This window comes from Balaenoptera physalus (assembly GCF_965194825.1).
Source record: "Balaenoptera physalus genome assembly, chromosome: 20".
Taxonomy (NCBI): domain Eukaryota; kingdom Metazoa; phylum Chordata; class Mammalia; order Artiodactyla; family Balaenopteridae; genus Balaenoptera; species Balaenoptera physalus.
The window spans coordinates 48,065,852-48,088,914 of NC_138901.1; the positions used below are offsets into that span (position 1 = coordinate 48,065,852).

General features: G+C 53.0%; 1 protein-coding gene across 3 annotated transcripts in view; it reads right to left on the reverse strand.

Moving 5' to 3' along the window:
* Nucleotides 1–507: 507 nt before the first annotated feature.
* The window catches only part of NOS2 (nitric oxide synthase 2), a 40,782-nt gene continuing 18,226 nt past the window's right edge, over nt 508–23,063 (reverse strand). For all 3 annotated transcript variants that reach the window (XM_082442259.1, XM_082442257.1, XM_082442258.1), the window contains 20 exons: nt 22,164–22,305; nt 21,933–22,072; nt 20,434–20,608; nt 20,239–20,340; nt 16,927–17,121; nt 15,779–15,861; nt 14,732–14,876; nt 13,758–13,862; nt 12,758–12,807; nt 12,258–12,432; nt 11,367–11,499; nt 10,406–10,484; nt 9,437–9,618; nt 7,117–7,280; nt 5,940–6,147; nt 4,217–4,304; nt 3,645–3,766; nt 3,180–3,328; nt 2,015–2,209; nt 508–1,080 (listed from right to left, as the gene is read on the reverse strand). In XM_082442259.1, coding sequence (XP_082298385.1) covers nt 961–1,080; nt 2,015–2,209; nt 3,180–3,328; nt 3,645–3,766; nt 4,217–4,304; nt 5,940–6,147; nt 7,117–7,280; nt 9,437–9,618; nt 10,406–10,484; nt 11,367–11,499; nt 12,258–12,432; nt 12,758–12,807; nt 13,758–13,862; nt 14,732–14,876; nt 15,779–15,861; nt 16,927–17,121; nt 20,239–20,340; nt 20,434–20,608; nt 21,933–22,072; nt 22,164–22,305 — 2,752 coding nt within the window. In that variant the 3' untranslated portion in view covers nt 508–960. The remainder of the gene's footprint in view (nt 1,081–2,014; nt 2,210–3,179; nt 3,329–3,644; nt 3,767–4,216; nt 4,305–5,939; nt 6,148–7,116; nt 7,281–9,436; nt 9,619–10,405; nt 10,485–11,366; nt 11,500–12,257; nt 12,433–12,757; nt 12,808–13,757; nt 13,863–14,731; nt 14,877–15,778; nt 15,862–16,926; nt 17,122–20,238; nt 20,341–20,433; nt 20,609–21,932; nt 22,073–22,163; nt 22,306–23,063) is intronic.

Here is a 23,063-nt window from a genome sequence, read left to right on the forward strand (position 1 = left end):
TCCTTGTTCTCACCGGGCTCAGTCCCTTGAGAAGCCTTCCCCGTGAAAGATGTGTGTCCTTCCCTCACTGCCACGTCCTTGACGTGCGGCCCAGCCTCACCTGTGCTGTCACCCAGGGCCCAAATCATTACTGGCCACACTTTCACGAAACAGGCAGCCCCAGAGCAAAAGGCGGCGACTGCCTAAGACCGGGCTGTGGTCTAGGCCTTCGCTAAAGACTTGGCAGCCTCGCACCCCTGCCACGCCCCATGTGAGACGCCTCCTGTGTGAGATGCAGCTCATGCCCGCCGGCCGGCCTGTGCTTCCTCACCCCCATCACGGGTCTTCAGATGTGCACAGAACTCCGTGTGCTGTCCCCATACCCGGTGGGCATTTCAGAGGAGCAGTGGGGCCACGCTGATATGTCCCTTTGTGGGGGATTTTTGTCCAGGCTGTGGCACCCCCCAGCCCCCAACTCTGTAGCGCTTAAGGCTGCTTTCCCTACAAAACACCCACACACACATACAATGTGGTTAAAATAAAATGCATTTCGTATAAATATCTCCATCAAGGAGTCATACAAGGAAGGCTCAAGAGGCAGACTGGGGTTTGTTTTTTTACATACAGAGGCATAAATAACTGTACATGGGCAGCTAAATACGGAGTGACGTGACAGCGCCTCCTGGTGGTCACCCAAGTGGTGCAATCAAGGAAGTTCCATCCTTCTCACCCACTGGCCAGGCCTGGCACTGCAGATTTAGTCTCCAAGGGACCGGGGAGGCCCATCTCTCCATCACCCCGGGAAGGGGCTCACTCAGTCCAGGCTGCTACTGGTAGCAGGTCAAGTAAAGGGTTTGAGAGGGAAGGATATGGGGAAATAAGATGTGAGGCTTGGGGATATAATCTCCCTCCAATATCCCCAGTTCTGTGACCTCAGAAAATCGAGAGTTGGCGCCATCCTTAAATTCTACGGTGGCAGCTTTAACTTCTCCTGTGGGCGCTTGGAGCTCTGGTATTGCTGGGCAGCTCTGCTGCCCCATCCTTTTTCACCTCATAGGGAAATACAGCACCAAAGATATCTTCATGATAGCGCTTCTGGCTCTTTAAGGGAAAACAGAGACCAAGGTGTCAGGTCTGTTGGTGTAGCCACCTCTCACTCATCAGGTCCAAGCTGGGACAAGCCCCAGGGGTCCCCCTGCTTCCCCATCACACCTACACACATGAGCCATTTTCCTTCTCAACTGTCATGCTTAGATTATTCTTGAATCTCACTTAGACTATGTAACTCTCATGAACACCTGCTCTGGCGTGGACCACCAAAGCATCTCCCCAAGCTTTATGATGGACGCTAAAGCCTGTCCAGTGCTTGTCCTACAAGGTGCTCCAGGAAATGTGAGCTCTGAGATAAATATGGTCGGGAAATGCCGTGTACTTTCTCCCAGTCTTGAAGTGCCACGATGCACAGCAGCCTGTCGGGGGCCCTGAGAGTCTTGTAGAAAAATCAACATGGGGGCTTCCCTGGCGGCACAGTGGTTGAGAATCAGCCTGCTGATGCAGGGGTCACGGGTTCGAGCCCTGGTCTGGGAAGATCCCACATGCCGCGGAGCAACTAGGCCCGTGAGCCACAACTACTGAGCTTGCGCGTCTGGAGCCTGTGCTCCGCAACAAGAGAGGCCACGATAGTGAGAGGCCCGCGCACCGCAGTGAAGAGTGGTCCCCGCTCGCCGCAACTGGAGAAAGCCCTCGCGCAGAAACGAGGACCCAACACAGCCAAAAATAAATAAATAAATAAATAAAAATTAAAAATGAATATCTGCTTAAAAAAAAAAAAAAAATCAACATGTTTGCCTTTGTTTAACTGAGCAACCAGACCAGGATGTACAGTTAGGCCTTCTAACAGCCCGACCAGCTCTGAACTCCCGCCACCTCTAGGATTCCTCTGAGCCCAGACTGTTCTGAGCCTGACTCCCCTGGTCCTGGCTCCCTGGCCCGTGTCCTTGACCTGTGGCCCGAGCCCACACACCAGCGGCCCTACCTTAAGCTGGAAGAAGTAGTCCTCCACCTGCTCCTCAGTTAGGCTCAGCGCGGTGGCCACCAGCTGCTTCAGGGTGCGGGCCACGTCCCGGGCCATGCGCACGTCCCCGCAGACATAGAGGTGGCCTCGCTCCTCGTGGAGCACACGGAGCACCTCGTCCGCCAGCTGCTGCCGCAGGATGTCTTGAACGTAGACCTGAAACCAGAGGAGGTGGTGGGTCCAGGCCCCCGTGCTGGGGTGAAGGCTGCGGTCAGGCCTGCTGGCCGCGGGGAGGTGAGGAGGAGGTACGCGGGGCGGCGGGGGGAGCACCCTCCTGGCCAGGGCCCGCACGGGGACCGGGCGCGGGGTGCGGAGCTGCACTGGTGCCCTGCGCGGCCAGGCCTGGGCTGGGGCTGGAGAGGCGAACGCTGGCCACAGCCACGCCCTGGAGGAGCTGACTCTCTAGTGGGGCTCCCTCATTTGCTCTGAATTCACCGTGCCTCAAAGAGGCATCAATCAAGCCACTTACCCTGCCCGGAGCTCTGAGGCCCACCTGCCTACACCCCAGAAAAGGGAATCTCTGTCCTTGAGATCCCCCTGTAATTCAGAGCAGGGCTCCCCAGCTACACAGAAGTCCTGGAGCCAAGTGGGGACTCTCTGCTCTTGCTCCACACAAGATGCCCAGTGACCCTGGCACTGGGCACGGAGTACCAGGTCTGGGAGGAGCCCAATGGGATCAGTTCACAAAGGCTGAGCCAACAGTCTTTTCCGACTCCCCGGGCTCATGGGGCAAAGAACTCCCCGGCACAGCAGAGCCGGTCAGCGGGCCGTGCCGGGAGCAGCGGCTGCCCCCCAGCCTTGCTGTGCTTGAGCGTGAAGCCGACCTGGACCACCTCTCTCCCCGACAGCTGTACATGCGGGGGGAGGACCTTCAGCAGGCTGGGCACTGGGGGTTGACCCACATGTGACTCTGACTTAGCGCTGAACGTCTCAGGGCCCGTCTCTTCTCCTGGAAGAGTGAACATAATCGCTTCACAGCGCCACTCTGGTGACTGTATAATCGCCTCCATTTTAGAGCTGAGGAGGTGAAGGCTCAGAGAAGTGAGGGGCTTGTGCGGAGCCAGGCACCCACCATAGTCTGTGCTTTTAAGGCTCCACCCACTGCACGGGCAGCTGCAGCATTTACCTTGGGCTGGTCAGGCAGGCGAGAATAGGCTGTGTGCACCTCATGCAGCACCCCCTTCCGGGTCATCTCCAACATCTCCTCCCGGTAGATGTGGTCCTCATCTGGGTGGCGGCACCCAAACACCAGGGTCATGCGGCCACTCTGGAGACCTGCAAGACCCAGCAGGCTGCAGTTACCAGGGTGGCCACCAGAGGGCGGGCGGGACATGCTTCAAGGCCTGCCGAGCTGCGCACCCAACTAGAATCCCATTTCATCCCCACGTGCTATCTAGTACTGTCCCCACTTTACAGACGAGGAAACTGAGGCCCAGGGCATTCACGTCCTTTGTCCATACAGGCTGAGGCAAACTTGGGAGAGGGGCCAGGAAACATCTGCGGGGTGGCTACAGCTTCAGTTCTACTCCCAGGCAGGTGCTGGGCACCCCCTGGTACCCCCTCCGCACCCCCAAAAACCCTCCAGCTGTACCTTTGTGCTCGGCATCATGCAGCCGCTGCTGCCAGAAACTGCGGAAGGGGGCGATGCCCGTGCCAGGCCCGATGAGGATGCAAGGGTGGGAGGGGTCCTCGGGGAGCTGGAAGCCGCTGGCACTGAAGGGGACAGAAGGAAAGAGGCCCCGTCCTCAGACACCCTGGGTCGGATGCACACGCAGGACAGGGGCTGGGGAGCTGGGGACGTGGCCGGGGGCGGTAGTGTTGCGGGGTGGAGAAGACAACGAGCTCAAAGTTGATTTCCCACGTCCTGCGGGCTGTTTCATGTCCCCGGTCCAGGCGCACCATCACCTTGCCCTGGGGTCCCTCTGAAAAAGGCTGAGCCTCATTGTCCTCTGGGCCCCAACACCGCTGCCACCTCTGTCCCTGCTAGAGACTTGGCCATGCTCTACCACAGGGGGTTAGAACAGAGAGGCCCAGTGTGACCCTAGTGCCTTCTTTACGGGCCAAGGGGCCCAGAGTGGCATCTAAACCCCAGATTCCTCCCTTTCAACCCAGTACTCCCCGGGGCCAGTGGTCCCGTGATGGACACAGTGGAGGGGTGCTTACCTTCGCACAAAGCAGGGCACCAGGTCTTGGGGCTTCAGGTTGCTGAGCCATGTGCTGCAGACGCCGTGGTGCAGGGGACCCTGGCCGTCTGCAAGGACAGCGCACACCTGAATAGCATCGTCCCTCCCACCGCTGCGTGAACCTTCTCAGTGGCTCCTCCCACACTGACGCACCTCCCTGAACTGCCTGCTCAGGCACTCTGCAGGCTTTAATCAAGGGAATGTTTTTCTCCTGGTTCTGAGTTCCACCCTCTATTCGCCCAGAGTTGGCAAAAGCTGAAAGGGACTCAGAGAGTGTGCAAGGCTCTCCTTGTGCCACTGCAGAAACTGAGTCCCAGAGAGGGAAGGTGACTTGTACAAGGTCACTCGGGTAGCAGTAGAATCAGGTCACAGCTCAGCTTCCCTAACTCCTACTCCGATGCTCCTTCCAAGAGTTTCTCCAGGGACCCTCCCAGCCCATCATTTAGCTCCGATGACAGTAGCACAAAGTGGCCCCTCAGGGTGACCACAGTCACTTCCTCACAGTGTCTTCAGGAGTACAGCCCTTGCTGGTAGGAACTCTGGGTGACGGACAAGCTGCTGAGCCTTCCGGTCTGCTCTTCCATCTCTGTCTCCCCCAGTGGCCCCTCCTGGACTTGTGGAGACCCCAGGTTCCCTTCCCAATGGCCCAGCATTTGAGGGGACCTTCAACCAACTCGAGAAGTCCCGCTGGTTCTCCTCTGGATGGAACCTTGCTCTCACAGGATGTGCCTGCCTCTCCTCTCCTGGTCTGAGGATTGAGACTTGGCCTCTGCAGATGTTCTCTAGCAGAGCAAAGAGAGCCTCTGCCCAGTTTTCAGGAACTGTGTGATTGTGCTTCTCAGAGCACAAAGGGCTCTGAGGTGTGAGCCAGCTCCCCAGCTTTGCCAACCCAGGCAACGCTCAGTTACAGAGAGAGGGCAGGGGCATGTTTCATCCAGGGGAGGAGCCAAGCCCAGCTGGACAAGGTTTGGGACCTCCCCGTGTATGTTAGCCCATCCCCCATCCTCTGCCCTCACAGCACCCTGCACTTTCCTTCTTAGCACCTACACAATGACAACTGTCTATTTCTATGAGTCTCTCTTCATTGTTCCCTCTAGATGGGAAGCTCCATGGGGGCAGGGTCTATGTGTGCTGTATTTCCACACCCACCGTGGTGCCAGGCATAAAGAGGTATGAAATAAATCATGGCTGAATGAGTGAGTGAATGACTGAACAATCAAGGCAGAATCACCCCTGTATTCAGGCTGGACTATCAGGAAGACTAAGAATCACTGGGCTCCCACTAAGTGCTGGGTACTTCCCACATCTGATCTCATTAAATTGTCCCAACAGGAGTTGGACAGTAGAGAGGAGTATGGCGGTTAAGAACTTGGACTCAGCAGTCAGACTACCTGGGTTTGCATCTCAGTTCTCTACCTGCTACCAGGGTGACTTTGAACCTGTGGCTTAACCTCTTTGTGCCTCAGTTTCTTCGCCCATGAAATGCACACAGCTCCCGTCTCACATGGTTACCGATCACACGTACACAAAGACGTTAGCTCAGTGCCTGGTTCATGGTAGTCTCTCCCACACTCCTCCTATCGCTGTTAACAACTCTGGAAGGTGGGTGTTTAAGGATGAGGGGACCAAAGCTCAGAGATGTTGAACAGCTGCCCCGTAAGTAGCAGGCTTGGGCCACTCCACAGCCTCTGCCCCAGCCTTACCTCGGGTGCGGTACGTGAGCACGGCCACAGTGAGGTGGATCTCCGTGGGTGTGTGGTCCCTGGAGGAGCTGATGGAGTAGTACCGGGGCTTCAGGACAGGCAGCTGGGAGAGCAGGAAGCTGGCAGGCACCCGCAGGGACGGGAACTCCTCCAGCACCTCCAGGAAGGTGGGGCTACTGGTGAACTTCCACGTGTTGTAATCAGACGGCTGAAAGCCAAGGGCAATATGAGTGTCTCAGGGCATTTGCCCCACACAGAGGGAAGAGGCTGTCACAATCCGGTATTCATTCATTCACTCCCACAGCAAACACTTCAAAGAACCAGGTGCTGTCCACGGTGCTGAGAATACCGAGCTAGAGAGGAAAACGTTCCTGTCCTGGAGGAGCTCAGGCCAATGAGTAGCATTTCTCTAACTTGTCTGCTTAGAACTTTACTGTCAGCAACTTGTGGGCAGGTGTCAAATCTTTATTCTAATCTAATTTGGGGAAGGGCTTCAGAATCATACAGACCTGGGTTCAAATCTTGACCAGATGCCCTTACTATCTGTGGGATCTTGTCCTCATTACTTAACCTTTGTGGAATGAGGATAGCATCACCTACCTCATGGGGATGTTGTGAGAATTAAGTGAGAAAATGTGTGCCAGGTTAGTGCAGAGCAGCCACAGGATAATGGCAGTGGAGGTGGCTGGAATCAAGATAATTAGCGATAATGGTGACGGTAATAATGATATTCAGTGCCTTTTGCAAAGACTTGGGTCTAGAAAGTTGCAGGTGAGTTAATGCATTCTCTCATTCATTTATTAATTCAACTACCCATCTGTTACTATGTCCATTATCCATTCATCCACACCATCCATCCTCCAACACTTCCTAAATTCCAGGCTTGTTCCAGGTGTGGGGAATGAAAGACAGAGTGGCTCTCCTTTTCTAGCTCATTTCTGAGGAAGTGCACTTTGGTTGCATCCTGCAGACATTCAAAAAAATTCAGTTCACTTGACACAACTATGTCCTAGAGATGGGACAGGAGAGGGCGCCTGACTTCCTCCCAGCCTTTGACAAATCACACTTTGGGAAGCTGGGGTGGATTCCCCTTGGAGGTTAAAGACCAGCTCTAGGCTCAGGATGCCCCCGACTCTGGGACCCTGCTCCTGCCTCACCCACCAGCCCCGACCTTCACCTGGCACAGGGTCTCCAGCCTCTGCCTCTCAGCCTCGTCTGTGGCCAGCTGGGCCAGCTTTTGGAGCAGCAGCTGGGTTGGCGGGGTGGTGATGTCCAGGAAATAGGTGAGAGCCTGGCTGAGTGAGCAGGTGGGCAGTCGCTTGTCCTTGACCCAGTAGCTGCCTGGATAGGGAAGAAAGGAGTCAGGATGGAAAAAAGGCCCCATTTAGGTTTCCCAAAGAGTGATGAGGCATCCGGGACAGACACCCTCCACCTTCCAGCTGCAGGGGAGAGAAGACACTGAAGTTCTGGTTCTAGTAACAGCAAAAGGGTTCATGTGCCCAACTCAAGTGCAGGAAGATGGTGCCCAGAGATAGGACTGCCAGGAAAGGCTGGTCAGCAGCCCTCCAAAGGGCACCCAAGTTGACACAATCCTGCAAAACTAACTGTGTACCAGAGTCCAGTCCCTCTCTGGCCCAGACCTGAACTTTAGCAGGACACACACAGGTGAGCTACAGACTCACCATGACTAAATTCACCAAAGACTGATGTACACCCCAGAGGCCAGTTCTTCATTTAGAGAAAAGCCCATAACTTCAGTCTCCAGGGGTGTTAGACCAAGAGGTGCTGGGTGAGCAGCACTCAGCCCAGAGCGAGGTGGCGGGTCTCAAGGAGTGCCAAGAGGCAGTATGCAGGGCGGCCACAGCATGGACGCGGGAGCCAGTAGACATGGGTTCAAACTCTGGCTCCCCACTCGCTAGTAGGCTGACTGAACCCTCTGAACTTGGGTTCTGTCTCTGTGAGATGGACGTGATAATAAAACCTGTCCTGCTGAGTTTGCATGAGGACTGAATGAAACAGTACACGTATTAGGTAAAAATATTAGTATTACATTATTTCATCTAGACCCAAGGCCTGAGGAACCACGTCTGTCTCCCTACTGTCACAAGGATGTCTCTGTCCCCTTATCCCCGAGTTTCAGGCTCTCTCACGTTCTCCTGGACAGTGGGGAACAACGCCAGACTTTGCTTCTCAGACTCCTGCTGTCCTATTTTGGCCACTCTCTTTAGGGGGACACATTTTTTGGAGGGATCATGATCGCTGAGGAAGCTAAGGCCGGGGAGCTAGTCCGAAGGGCTGGAAGGCCCGTGATTACTGATTGCATTAGTCTCCCTCTCCTAGTGCCTGCCACCCAGCGCTGTGCTCATCACATAGGCTGAGAGCCTCACCTTAGCACACAACGGGGACTCTGAACCCTCCCCAGGATAGGCTCACCTCTCCAGTGAGGACGGCCAGGAAGAGTCGTGCTCTCCTGGTCACCCATGGCCTGGCCCTGCCCACTGCCCACAGAAGGTGGGGATAAATGAGACCCTCGGTGGGGAAGCAGTATGAAAGTAGAATGCCATGAAAATGCAGTATAAATTCCAAAACATAAAATTTGGGATCCGAAGAGGTGTATTTCAGGGTGTATTAAAGTACCTTCCTCTGACCTTCCGGACAAGTCGATTAGCCCATGGGAAACGGATATTCCTCCATTCCTGCATTTGTTTGGTGCCAGGAATTGTGGTGAAGGTTGTACACGTTATCTACTCATCTGTCCTTCACCACAGCCCTGCGAGGAAGGCTCTATTATCTCTACTTTAGAGACAAAGAAACAAAGCCTCGGGAGGTTAATTCCTATGCCCAAGGTCACTTTGCTAGTAAGTGATGGATCAGGGACCTGAATCTTCAAAGCTCACCATTTTTATAGTTTCCACATTTCTCTATCATGTCACCAAGCAAGCTGCACATGTGTGTCTGTTGTGGGACTAAAGAGACAATGCATGTATTGATAAAATGCTGGCATCAAGTAACTACCCTGAAAATGGTGGCTGCTACTGTTATTATTATAATAATAATAATTATGACTATTTTTGCAAATCTGCATCCTGTACTAGGTAGTGAGCTTTCTGAGGGCAGACACGGAGTCTCATTCATTTTTGTAACCCAGGGCCTGCCTGGTATATAGATGTGAGTAGTTAAAATTTTGATGGAAAAATGAATCAGTCAACCAACAAAAGTGGCCGGGTAAGCAAAGAATGAAGGGGAAAGATAGCCCAGCCTCTGGTGTTGGGCAGATAGTCCCAAAGAAGCAGCCCTTCTTGTTGGCCCGGCGGCCGGTCGAGGACTATTTACAAGGCTGCTCTGGCGCGGGCTTCAGGGGCCCACCACTCAGCAGGAAGGACAGTGTTAGCTGCCCGTTTGCAGCGCAGGTCCGGGCCCAGCCCATCAGTGGGGCTGGGGCTTGGTGGGAGGATGCTGGGGCGGCCTCAGTTGAGGCTTTTGTGCGGAGGGCTCACCGTTCTCGCAGAGGGTCTCTAGGCGCATGGGTTGGTCGGGGGCAGGGCCATCCACCACTCGCTCCAGGATGCCTTGGACCAGAGCTGGCTGGTTGCCTGGGAAAACTCCGAGGTGCTCTCCCGGCAGGTAGCTTGGACCTTGGCTGCCCTCACAGGACAGTTCCACCAGGAGGGTGGTACGACTGCAGAAGGAAAAAGAAGCCTCTGGTTACGCCACCAGGATTTCCTCCAGCACTCCCTGATGGGTGGGCCAGTTTCCCCAGGAAACGTGCCCTCCTTTCATTTTCCTGCCCGGTTCCATGAACACGGGTTGCCGGCATCCCAAGGCTGGGGTGCTCAAGAGGGCCCGGGGCTGACCCGGCCTGTGGCTTCTCCGTGGGGAGAGGGTGGACAGCAGTCGTCCCATGCAGCCCTCCCAAGCCCTAGAGAGCGCGACCACAGACTCCGCCTAAAGAAAGCATCGCACTGGGAGGTATGTGGGCATTGAGACAAACCTTTCCTAGTGTCTAGCGCAAATCTGGTTCTTATTAGAACACAGCCCACTTTTGCTAATGAATGTAAGGACAGCACAGAAAAACAAAACCTACAGAGAATCCACACTGCTGGCTGACCTGGCGGGGAAAGGTCCTTCCCTGCCAAAACTTTTCCTGAAAGTTCTTAAGAAAGCCAAATAGTTTGAGTTTTTCTTGCCCTCCCCTTTTGGTGAAATAGTTAAGTCACAAAGGACAGGAAGTGAAGCAGGTGCCTCGTTCCCAAGCTGGAAAACTGGCCCATGGTTAATGGAGACCCAATGTAAAGGTGCTGGTGGCCACAGGGGTTAACAATCAAGCTGCTCCTACCAATGGCATCGTAGCTAATGCCAGTGGACACTTCCCTCCTCTCCTTTCTAAGACTGACTTGCTCTGGTCTTTCCCGGATTAAAATAAAATCTGTGGAACGTCACCCAAGAAGCCCTCTCCTTTGCCCTACCTGGATTTTGGACTCTGTAGATTCTGCCGTGATTTCAGCCTCATGGTGAACACATGCTTGGCGTGCATACTGCTGAGGGCTGTGGGACAGAGAGACAGTGAAGTGGCAATGTGGCTCTTAAGCGTTGGTGGGGCAGCCTCCTCATGCTGAGTCAATTACACCCAGACGTTACCCTGGGGTGTCTCACTGTGGTGGTGCTGGGGTTTTCCTTCCCTTCCTTTTTTCCCCACTGTGTTTCTGAATCACAAATAAAGACCCTTGGTCTGACAGAGGATGCTTGTGCCGCTGCGAGGTATTGGGAAATGCAATGTAAATGCCCCAATATGGGAATTTCCAGGACATCCCATGGCTTGGGATCCACAGGAGAGCGTAGTTGAAGCTGGGGATATCCTAAACATGAGGAAACGTGTAGGACCTCTGCAGTCCTGGTATAGGAGAAGAGGAAGCACAGAAGCACAGCATCCAGAGGGGCCGTTCAGAGTTCCCAGACTGTAGCCTGGAATTGCCTCTGAAAAATGTTCTTCATAATACCTGGCTGCCATTAGAGCGGGAAGGCTGGGGCCCAGATCCCAACTTGGCCATCTGCTAGCAACTTGCTGCACCTCCCCGAACTTCAGTTTCTCTGTCTGTGCCTTTCTCGCAGGATGAGTGTAAGGGATCACTTAGAGCAGGTGGGCAAAGAGTCCAGCACAGTGCCTGGCACATAGGAGCGTCCTTCTCTCTCCACTGCCCTCCCGGGGTTTCCTCCTAAACCGCCTCTCTCAGAGACGAAGCACGCCCTCAAGTCTCGCATCCCAGCAGGCTCTTGGACCCAACAAGAGAGAGATGCCTGGTAGCCCTAGACTAGCTGCCTCTGTTCAGAGGGTCTTAGTGGTCTCCTTGACCCTAGGCTCAGGACTGAGAGACACCCACCCCGGCAGGAAGGGCAAACAAGCTCCGTGTGGTGCAGGGAAGCAGGTACCTTTGTTGAGGTCCAAAGGCTGTGAGTCTTGCACGAGCCTGTAGTGGTGCAGGTCCCAGGTCACAGTGGCAGTGTAGAGCTTGGGGATCTGAATGTGGTGTTTGCCTCGGACATCGAACGTCTCACAGGCTGCCTGGACGAAGATGGAGCCGACGGGTGTTAATAATCATCCCTGGCATCAGCGGCATCACCACTGCTGGGGCTACCATTTTTTAAGTCCTTGCAACTGAGCTGAGAGCTTTGTGTAATTACTAAGCACACTTATCTGGTTGGGCTGTTATGAGAACCCAAAAAATGGCTGGTCCTAGCACATAGTAGCTATTGCTATTATTATGAATATTAATAATGACAGCATCTCGTTTTATCCGCATGCTCACACTATGACACAGGTGTGATCACTCCCATTTTCCTGATGGGGAATCGTGTGGAGGAGACGTGGGCTTGGGAACCATGTCGGACCCACTCAAGGTGGTGCTCATAAGCCCCACTGCTGGGTGAAACGCTTTGCTTCAATGAGTTCTCTCAGTCAATGGGGTCAAGCCACAGGTGATAAAGACCTACTGAGATATCCCTGTCCCCAAGTTCTCTGTGGCTGGGACACTGAAACAAGACAAGGATGTCAGGAGGTGACCTGGATAATCAGAGGGGGAAAGATCTTAAACCACAGCTTCCCGAGGGCAGGGAGGTGTCAAGTGGAGCTCTTCTGGGGGCTGTGGGAAAGCAGCAGTGACTTGAGCCCTCAGGCCTGCGACCCTGGTCCACACCCGGGACCACGCCTATAGGACCCAGCAGGGGTCATGCCACCCAGGATGCCCGGCACAGGTGTCCTGGGCACGAGTGCACCGCAGCCTCCCTCCCGGTGCCGTGGGGCAGCTCCGGCTGTGAACTGACCTTGAAGGTTTGCACGGCCCAGGCACGGAAGGCCTCCTCCTGCCCGCTGAGCTCGTCCCCTTCCCCTGTTGGGGCGAGCTGAGAAGCCCCCAGCTGGGACAACTTCTGGTCGATGTCATGAGCAAAGGCGCAGAACTGAGGGTACATGCTGGAGCCGAGGCCAAACACGGCATACCTGCCCGAGGAGGACACGCACGGAGCCTGGGTGAGCTGACCCCACCCGCAGGCCAGCCTCTGACCCTCCCGCACCAGCTGGGCAAGGACCGCCAGTGCCCACCCCCTTCCTGCCCTCCCTGGCTCCCGAGCCTCATCTCCAACTCCCACGACCAACCCCATGCCTGGCCTGCAGAAGTGTGAGCGGAACTCGGTGTCCCTGCTTTGACCCACAACACCTCTGAGGACAGGCTGTCTCTGGGCCTGGACATCCCAGGAAGTTCCCACTTATACACACCCAGCTCCGTCCCTGGAACCCAGACTCTGGGAGTGGGGAAGAGATTTACCTGAATTTGTTGGTGAGCTCTTTCAGCATGAAGAGGGACTTCTTCAGTTTCTAGAAAGAGAGAGAACCACAGAGTTCTCAGGACAGGATTAATAAAAGCACCGCTTTTCCCTTTCTTCTGGTGGCTCATTTAAAAACTGGACATATCTGGCAGGAGAAAATTCAAGATCCTCGCAGGGAAGTTGGTTTAGGTGGGGCCGCCTGGCTGGGACTCAGGGACAAGTTCAGCCTTAGCAACTCATGTGGGCCTGACCTTTGGTGTGGGGCGAGGACAGCCCAACCCCCAGTCCATCCAGCCCTGGCAGAGGGGGGCCTGCCTTGTAGCAGGGCATCACCAGAGGGACTCCTGATGGGACATGAGCCTCTCTTCTTGTCAGAGTGACAACTGGTCCCGTATTCTCTGAAATAACCCTGATTTCCCAGGAACTCAAGATAACTTTAGGTGGAAAATAGTGTCAAATCACATGGTAAGAAAGTATTCTTTTTTTCTGTAATTTTTTATAGTTATTCCTGTCTCAATTATTTCATTCTTTTGTCCTGAACAATAGGGAGAAAATCTCAGACTGCTGCTAATGGAGACTTAACACTTCTCTCATACTTGCTTATTACTCTTTTTAAAAAACAAAGCAAGCCATGGTTAGGCAACAGTATCCAGCTAAAATTCAATAACTGCTTGGCTTTCATTGGATTTACCTGGGACCAATTTTTGCTGGCTTTCCATTTGTGAGAGTGATATAAAGTTTCCTTTAAACATGAATTTTTGAATTTAAAAAGGCAGGTCAATTTACTGAAATATATTAAGTACGTCACAGGAAAGGCAGCTCATGCATACAGAGGAAGTCCCGAAGGAGGCAGGCCAATGGCTGACGTTAGGGCGACCCAGAGTGATCTGAGCTCTCACTCCCGAATGCCCTCCTTAGGACATGCTGAGTCCCCAGATCCTTTCCTTGGTCCTCTTAGGCTCTACCAGACCCCAGACCCCTGGGACTCGGGCCACCCACCTCTCCGTTGCCGGGGGAGTCTCCGTTCCCGAACGTGCTGGTCACCACCAGCAGCAGCTCTTCCTCCTCCAGATGGCTCAACTTGTATTCGTCCATGCAGAGAACCTGCACGGCACCCAAGGTGGACATCAGCCCTTGTTTCCCAGGCTGGCGCCCTCCACGCCCTCCCCAGACACCCAGCGCTTCCCTCACCCTACTCAGGCCGGGAGTCCCCTTCGTCATCTCGGTCCCCTGGTGCCCGGCACAGAGGAGGTGAGTACTTAACAAATCCCTGTCTACTGAACCTATTTGAACACGGCATCCTCGATTCTTTGATTCTCCCACGCTAACACATCAGCAAGCCCTGGAGGGTTTGCCTCCAAAATACCGCGTGTCCCAAATCAGAGCACGTCTCGCCGCTTCCATCACTACCTTGAATTCTGAGTGTGTGTACATATTTTCCACAAAAACGGGATGGGCAGGTTACAAAAATGACAACACCTCTGGGGACCCAAATGCTTTGCCTGAAGCTAATCTCAGGTGAAATGTGTCACGGCCTCGCGGTTCTACCCAGGCCTACCTGACCCAGGAGGCCTTCAGTGATGGAGGATCAAATCCAACACTGGTGGAAGGAATTAGTCACCCTTGGGAGTTTTGTTTTATTTCTCTGCATCTTATTCATCCTCTGCCCCCTTCACATTTAGCACTGCACCCCGTATAGGAGGTGTTCTGTAAAGGTGAATAAAATCCATCTAGAACAGCTAATGTATATTGAGACTTAGCAGCATTAAGAATGTGTTTCTCAAACTGTGTTCCCTGGAACACTATGAAAAGCTTATTTACTAGGTAAGTTTGGGAATCCCTGGACACACCTCTCTCCTTCTATCACAGATTTTCAATGTACATCAGCATGCCCAAGGCTCGGGGACATCCAGGAGCAGAGCAATCATTTTAACTTGCCCCAGACTTCTCCGTGCATAGGCTGAGTCGGCTACCTTAGGGTTGAAGGCGCAGCTGAACAAGGCCCCTAGGTCCTGGGCCAGCGTTTCTGATCTTCCCGTCTCTGTTGCAAAGAGGATCGTGGCTCTGACCCGGGATGCCATTCTCTCACGCATCAGCACTGAGGCAAAGAGCACGGCTCTGTGGGGACAGACATACTCTGTGTGCTGAGTCAGCCTTCCAGAGGAAGATGGGGGCCCAGCATTTAAAGTGCAGCAGATCGAGGGCTTCCCTGGTGGCGCAGTGGTTGAGAATCTGCCTGCCAATGCAGGGGACACGGGTTCGAGCCCTGGTCTGGGAAGATCCCACATGCCGCGGAGCAGCTGGGCCTGTGAGCCACAATTACTGAGCCTGCGCGTCTGGAGCCTATGCTCCGCAACAAGAGAGGCCGCGATAGTGAGAGGCCCGCGCACCGCGATGAAGAGTGGCCCCCGCTTGCCACAACTAGAGAAAGCCCTCGCACAGAAACAAAGACCCAACACAGCCATAAATAAATTAAATAAATAAATAAATAAATAAAGCATGACACAAATTAAGCAATGTGAATACCATCAAGCTTTAAAAAAAAAGAAAAAATAAATAAATAAATAAAGTGCAGCAGATCGAGGAAAAAGAACCCAGGTTTCTCACCAGCTATCAACCCTGACTCACCGCCCTTCTCCTCCCCTCCCCTCCCCCACTCAACCCACCACTCAGCCCCTTTGGGAAAATGGAGGAGAGAGAAAGCTGGGACAGAGGTGGCAGGTGACCCTGGGAATTGGTGTCTGGATTTCTGGGAGCCAAACCCTTTCTCTCTCTCTTTTTTATAGTTTTAATATACCTTTTAATTAATTAATTTATTTATTTGGCCACACTGTGCAGCATGCGGGATCTTAGTTCCCCAACAGGGGATCGAACCCATGTCCCCTGCAGTGGAAGTGCAGAGTCCTAACCACTGGACTACCAGGGAAGTCCCTCCAAACCCTTTCTCATTGTTCCCTGCCCTTCAAGGCCTAGAAGGAAGGGCTGAGGTTCAGATGTCCACACTGGCTGCTTCCACTTACTTGACCAAGACTTTGAATCGAATCTCTCTTTTCCGGGGTCTCCGCCTCTCATCCTGCCAGACGTGGGTTTTCCAGGCCGCCACCTTCAGAGAAGAGGGCAGGTATGTGGGCAAGGTGGGCCCTGGCTTGGCTTGGGCTTGGAGAGACAGAAGGCCCTTCATGGCCTTCGTGAGTTGGGGGGGTGAGCAGGCCCTGTCCCCACCCTTTCACTGAAAGCCCCACAGGGAAGGGCTGCATCTGTCTGTCTCCCTCCAAGTTGTAGCTCATGTCCGGCACAGAACCTGCACACGATCAGTTGATTGTCACTCACTAGTGTCCCCCTGGAAGGAAGAGGCTGCACATCTCTTTTCTTTTGGTGTCTGGTCACTAGGAAGGCTACACAGATTGTATATAATGCATAGTCTGCCCTGGGATATCTCCGAGAGTAGACGAAGGTGCTATGACCACAGGCGCAAACTATCCCAGGCAGTCAGTCACACTACTTATCACTTTTAGAGTAAGGAAGCTCTTCCCCAAATCTAACCAAAGAGCTTTTTGACAAAAAATGAAATCATTTCACTGGGTAACGGTTCCTGAGTGCACTCTGGGCTGGACACTGGGCTGAGCTGTTACGTGCACCAGCTCACGTGATCCACACAACCTCCTCCATTGCGGAGTTGATGACCCTCCTTTTAGAGATGAGAAAGTCAGGGCTTAGATGGGTGAAATGACCCACCCAAGATCATACAGCTAGGAAGTGGGAGAATCGCCCCCGGATGTGTCTGACCTGGGAGCCAAGCTCTTCACCATTATGCCATGTGACTGTCTATAGCCCTCCTGTGCAGGCGGGCACAGTGGCGGTCACCCTCAGGAGCTTAAACTCCGTCAGAACAACGGGCTACTAAAGGTACCATAAAAGGTATTTCCTTCAGTCTCACTTCTGTAGAAATGGACAAAAGCATCCTTGAGTGAAGCCTGAAAAGCATTAAAAATATGCCTCTGTGTCCCCGATCCTTCCTTGTATGTCCTGCACTAGTGAGCACACATGTGCACAGGCACATGCAAACACACACGCATGCACGCATGTGTACAGCATGCACACACATGCAGACACACACACTCTCTCCAGAGCTCCCAAGACAGAAAGGAGAGGAAGGTCCCTCTCTTACCTGGTAGTAGTAGAAAGGGGACAGGATATAATTTAACATCTCCTGGTGGAACACGGGGGTGATGCTTCCAGAAATTGGGGGGACCAGCCAAATCCAGTCAGCTGGGCAGCCCCCTCGGGACCGGTACTCATTCTGCATGTACTTCATGAAGGACTCTGCAGCTGAGTGGTGGTCCGTGATGGTCACATTATGCTTCTAAATCAGAAGGAGGCAAGAAGGGGAGTTGAGGAGAGTGGTCGGTTGGCTGCAGGGCTCCCAGATGGACTACGGAAGGGCCTGGCAATCTGTAAAATGGGAGCGCAATCTCCTCTGGCCCCCTTCTCGCTGCTGAAAATAAATACCCAAATGCAAAGTACTTCCAGAGCCTCTGAGGAACCCAAGCAGTCACCATAGCCATGGTCAGCCCACAGGCCACATGCTGCCCCCGCTTGGCCCTCTGGGGGCGGTGTCCAGCTTCTCAGGCCCACAAGTCTCCCTGAACTCCCACAAATGGCTCTCTGGATGCTGATGAATCAAACCACAGTGGCTTTTTGTCACTTGTTGGTAGAGAGTTCCAGGAGTCACCTCCCCAAGGATGTGGCTGTCTCAGCCAAGGAGGAACTAGGTTCTTTGGAAGAGGACTGAAGCACTGGGGGGAACCACAGTGCATGGAAGACAAATCACCACAATGTCCCACATCCTAAAATTAGAAGCCAAGGGGTCTGAGCCTTCCTGGAATGATCCAACAAGGGCAGCCACATCGTCTGCAGCAACTCATGTAGTCAAGAGACATTGGTTTCATGGAGTGGTTCAAACCTTGGCCTCTTATTAGCCATGTTACTTTGAGCTATTAGTTCCTTAACCTCAGTTTCCTCATCTGTAAAATGGGGATGGTAATAGTTCCTACATCATGACGTTGTTGAAAGAATGCAATAAAATAATACAAGTAAAGCATAAAACGTGCTCAATGAATGTTAGCTGCTATTATTATTTCTATCTACCAGGTATTGCATACAGAGGTGAAAGACGTGGCCCCTTCTCTGTATTGGATCATACTCTAACTGGGGGAGGCAGAAAGACATCAGCCATTTCACATGGTCTGATAGAAGCTACGATGGAGGTGAGTGCAGGTGCTGACGGAGGGTCGAGGGAGGGCTTAGCTCATACAAGGGCCCAGAGGAGAGATGGGGGATTTTAGAGACAGTTTCTAAGAGGAAGTGAGTTTTGAGAGATGGGTACCAGTTAGGCAGCAGACGGGCAGTCCTGGAGGAGGACACTGCATCAGTCAAGGCCGGTAGGCAGGAGAGGAGCCAGTAGGCTTCAGTAGGACCAGCCATGCCTTCTAAAATGTTATACGTACACACACCGCAACTACTGGGTGCCAGACCAGTTTTAGGCTCAGGAGCTGATGGTGAGAGCTGTGAGAATGGTTGTAACAGTACTAAATAATAAAAACAACAAAACTAATGTTTTTAGAGTGATGACTATGGGTCAGGCAGTGCAGCTAAATATTTTGCATTCATTTTCATTTAATTCTTACAGTAACCTAGTGAGGGAGGTACCATTATTATCTCCGTTTTACAGATGAGGAAATGAGGCCAAGTCTTTGAAGCTGACCCTGAAGGAGGGTCATGAGGAAGTCTTGGAGACTCTCAAGCAGTGGAGGGACGTGGTCAGCAATGGTCAGGACACAGTTGAGATCAGCAGTTTCCTGGGACATATCCGCATCCTGCCAATATCAGAGCTGATGGTGGGAGCCTGCAGGAGTCAGGATGTGTGATCCACAGCCAGTGGGGTCTTCCCGAGCTGGGTCAGCCCCAGGGGGCTCTTCCTGTCCTGTCTCGGAGCTGACCCATGCCCCTCCCCACTCCCCAAAATCAGGCACAAGCTTGACATGCCTATAGCGTGACGAGCTCTGGGGAACAGTGTGTGATAATATGTATTTACTGGGTGTTTAATGTCAGCTCCCACTACATTCCACAAGGCCAGGGTTTCTGTCTGTTTTGTTCACCACTCATACTCTTGGCCTGGCCTAGGGCCTGACACATGGAAAATGCACAATAAAACTTTGCTGAATGAATGCATGGCTCTCTGCCCTGCGGTCTGGCCTCCAGGGCATCTGCCAACTTTGTGGACATGGTCCCAGCTTCTAAAGTAATAGCTTCACTCGTCCATGGCTCCTTCCCCAAAGGAAGGGGAGTGTTTATATGAGTGAGAACAGCAGATGGACCCGAGGGCTCAGTCCCACACAGGAGCCAACCTGCTGTGTTTGGGGGCTGCTGCTGCCCAGATAGGGAAGCAAGGGCAACAACCGCTCAGGTGGACGTGGCCTCTCGTTCATTCATCCAATACATATATTTTTTTAGCATCTGCCACGTGCCAGACACTCTTCTAGGCTCCAGGGGTAGAGCAGTGGACAAGAGAGACAAGGTCCCTGCCCCATGGAGCTTACATTCTAATGGGGGAAACAAAGAAAGAAGTAGATGGACTCCATAATGTCAGGAGCTAATAAGGATTATGGAGGAAAAGAAAGAAAAGGTTAAAGGAATAAGAAAGACAGGATGGAGGTGGGTAAGGATGCCATTGTTTATGGTGTCATCAGGGAGGGCTACTCTGAAGAGGTGACAGTTGAGACCTGGATGAAGGGAAGGAGCCGGTCACGGGATGATTTGTGGCAAGAGTGTTCTGGGCAGAGGAAAAAGCAAGTGCAAAGGCCCTTAGGTGGGAACCATCTTGGTGAGTTTGAACAACAGCCAGAATTCCAGTGTGACTGGCAGAGCTGTGGAGGATAAAAGCCTGACTGGAGTGGCTGGGGGATGAGGATGTGTAATGAGGTCTTTCAACGGTTTTGCCATAAAAGGGAAGCAGAGAAACAAGGTAGTAGCTGGGTAGGGGGAGTATTTGGTTAGCTAGCCATTTATCTCTTTGAGATGGGAATCATTACAGCTTACTGATCACTGATGGGAATGATTCAGTGGATAAGGAGGTATCAATGTTCCGGGGCAGAGGGCGGGGAGGATTTTCAGGAGTAAAGTCCTTGAAAATTGAGAGAGGACAGGATTCAGTGCTCAAGCGCAGGAACTGACCAGCCTTGGGAGGTAAGGAGTTGCCTGTTGCTAGAAGCATTCAAGTTTACACTAGCAGACTTGAGAGGGCTTGTCTCTCTATCCCCAGCAGCTAGCACTGTGCCTGGCACAAACAGGGTGTTCAACGTTGTTTGATGTGTGAATAAATGAGCAATGCCGTTAAGGGGAAAATCAAGCATGACATGGGCGACTGGACCAGATGACCTTCTAACCAGAAAGCCTTCAGACCCGCAAACACCAGACGTGCCTGGAAACTGTGGAGCACAGCGACGTTGATCTCAATGACAGCCCGGTCTTTCCAGAGTGAGGCCACCTTGTGTGTTTCCAGGCCCATCCTCCTGCCCACTTCCTGCAAAGGCAGAGAAATGGGGGTGAGTCAGTCTCTTGGATCCCAGCTGCAGGCCCGCACCTCCAGCCAGCCCAGCTAGACGGTCTTCGTTACCTCCAGGATGTTGTAGCGCTGGACGTCACAGAAGTCCCGGACTCCGATCTCCGTGCCCATATACCAACCGTTGAAGGGGCACCCGGGGAACTCAAGGCCACCCACCTCGAGCAGCATGTTGGCTACGGCCGGCAGGGCATACCACTTCAGCTCCAGCTCCCGGAACCACTCATACCTGGTAGGGAGGCAGAGCTGGTGGCAATGGGGCCTTCACTTTGGCCCACACTCACCCCCCCCCAAAAAAAGCTTCAGAGAAAGAGTGCACCAAGAAAACTCCTTTCCAAGTGCTGATCTCTAAGTTCATCCCACCTGGAGAGGTGAATTGACGCACCACGTGTCATTTGCTAATTATACATTCATTCACGAGTTCATTCACGCAAACATATTAAGCATCAAGTATATGACAGGCCCTGTGCTAAATGCTGAGGACCCAACATAACAAGGCACTTAAGGATTCCAGTGTCAGAAAGCCTGGGTTCAAGTTCTGCCTTACTGATTACTAGCTGTGTAACCTTGGGATATTGTTTAGCCTCTCTGAGCCCTAGCATCCCCACCAACAAAATAGAGATAAGAGCATCAAACTCATGGGATTATTGTGAAAATAATAGTATCCTTTATTAGTATATTCATTCATTCCAGAAATATTTATAATTGAGCACTTACTATGAGCCAGGCACCCCGCTATGTGTTGGGGATATATTGCCGAACAAGAAAGACAACATCCCTAATTCTCAAGGACCTTACAGACTATAAATAGGTAAACAAATAAATAAATAGGAAAATAAAGACAAGGTGATGTGTCAGATGGAGGGTGAGGGTGCTTACTCTAGACTGGGTGTTCAGAAGAGGCTTCTCAGAACAGGTAACATTCAGGAAATACCTCACTGACAAGAAGAAATGAAGTCTGCAAAATTCTGAAGAAAGGGCATGTCAGGCAGAGGGAAGAGCAAGTGCAAAGGCCCTGAGGTAGGAGTAAGTTCAGTATATTCAAGGGACAAAAAGAAGAGCCCAGCCTAATGCCTACTACATAGTGAGTGTCAATGTATGCAGGTATTTTTGTAATTATTAGAGCTGCCTGGAGGAGGGGCTGAACCAGATGAGCTCTTGAAGTACTGTCATCAGTCAGGAGAGGGAAGGCTAAGAGAGTTGGCAGGAATGTCAAAGAGGCCTGGGCTGCACAGTGTGAGAATCTCAGAGCCTTTCAAGGATTCCTTTCCTGAGGTCACTTCTTCCCAAGCTGCTAGAGCCTGGTCTGTCTAAGCCATTGCTTTCCTGTCACCATCAGCATCTCATTATAAGTCTGAGGCCCGAAATGCAAGTGCAGAGTTGCTGTACAAGGGCGACAAGGCAGGCCTTGAAAGTCGGCCCTTCTGGGTATCACCTGCTGCTGGCCGGGCTTTGGGAGAGGTGCAGGGAGGGTCCTGAGGACTGAGGTCTCATTAAGGAAAGGAGGGGGCATGCATGTGAACTCACACCCCCATCCGCCACAGCCTGCTTACTTGGGATGTTCCATGGGCACCTCAAACACAAGGTCGGGAGGGATTTCGAAGAGCTCAGGGTCCTGGCCATCAGCCTGCAGGACCAGAGGCACCACATCGAAGCGGCCGTACTTGGGTTTCCAGCCCAGGTCGATGCACAGCTGAAAACAAGACAGGCCAAGTGAGTCTGGAGATCCAAGTCCCTTGATCCCTCTGGGCTCCACTCTCACCCACCAAAGCCGGATCTAGTACCTGGGTGAACTCCACGCTGGCAGGGTCCCCTCTGATGGTGCCATCAGGCATCTGGTAGCCGGCGTACTGGATGAGCTGGGCGTTCCAGACCCGGAAGTCATGTTTCCCGTCGCTCCGTTGGGGGAACACGGTGATGGCCAACCTTCCCCAAGGTGAGGACAGTGCTGTTTACCACCCAGCTTCGGTGGCCACTCCCAGCCATCCCCAACAGGTCCCCTGCCCCCTCCTATCTTCCCACTCCCCAGTCCTCTGCACCCAAGCTAACTGAACCAAACCCCTGCAGCTCTGAGACATGCCAAGTTCTCGCTGGCCTTTGTAACCCGTCCACTTCCTGACATACCCTCTCCTTCCTTCTTCTCCCTCCAGCTCCTACCCTTCCTTCCAGACCGGCCCAGGGACCACCCCCTCCAGGGAACCCTCCCCACCCCTCGGGCGCAGTTAGCTGCTCCAACCCTTTCCCTAGCTGCGCCATAGTTCTCTTTGCCATTGAGTTAGCTGGACACTTGTCTCGTGCAAGGCATAGGTTCATAGTGGGCTGGAGCCTCGTCTTAGGGTCCTAGTCACTTCCACCCCCATGCCTAGCCCTGTGCTGGGTCCTCATCAGGTGGGCACTGAGTGTTTGCTGAACAGAAAAATGAATGAATGACCGAATGAGTTGACCTTGACCTCCTTGGCTAGGGGAAGGGGAAGGTAAGGCAGGGGTGGCACTGATGGGCAGCCGCTCCCCCACCTCTAAGAAAATCACCACACTGGCTGCAAAACCAACTTCTCATCTCCTCTACAAAGTGGGGAGCCTTAACCTCGAAGAGTGGAGAAGTTGCTTCTTAAGGATCCCCCCGTCACCTCCAAATGGCTACAAGTCAGAAAGAAACCAAGGAAATGGGCCACTGACGAGGCACT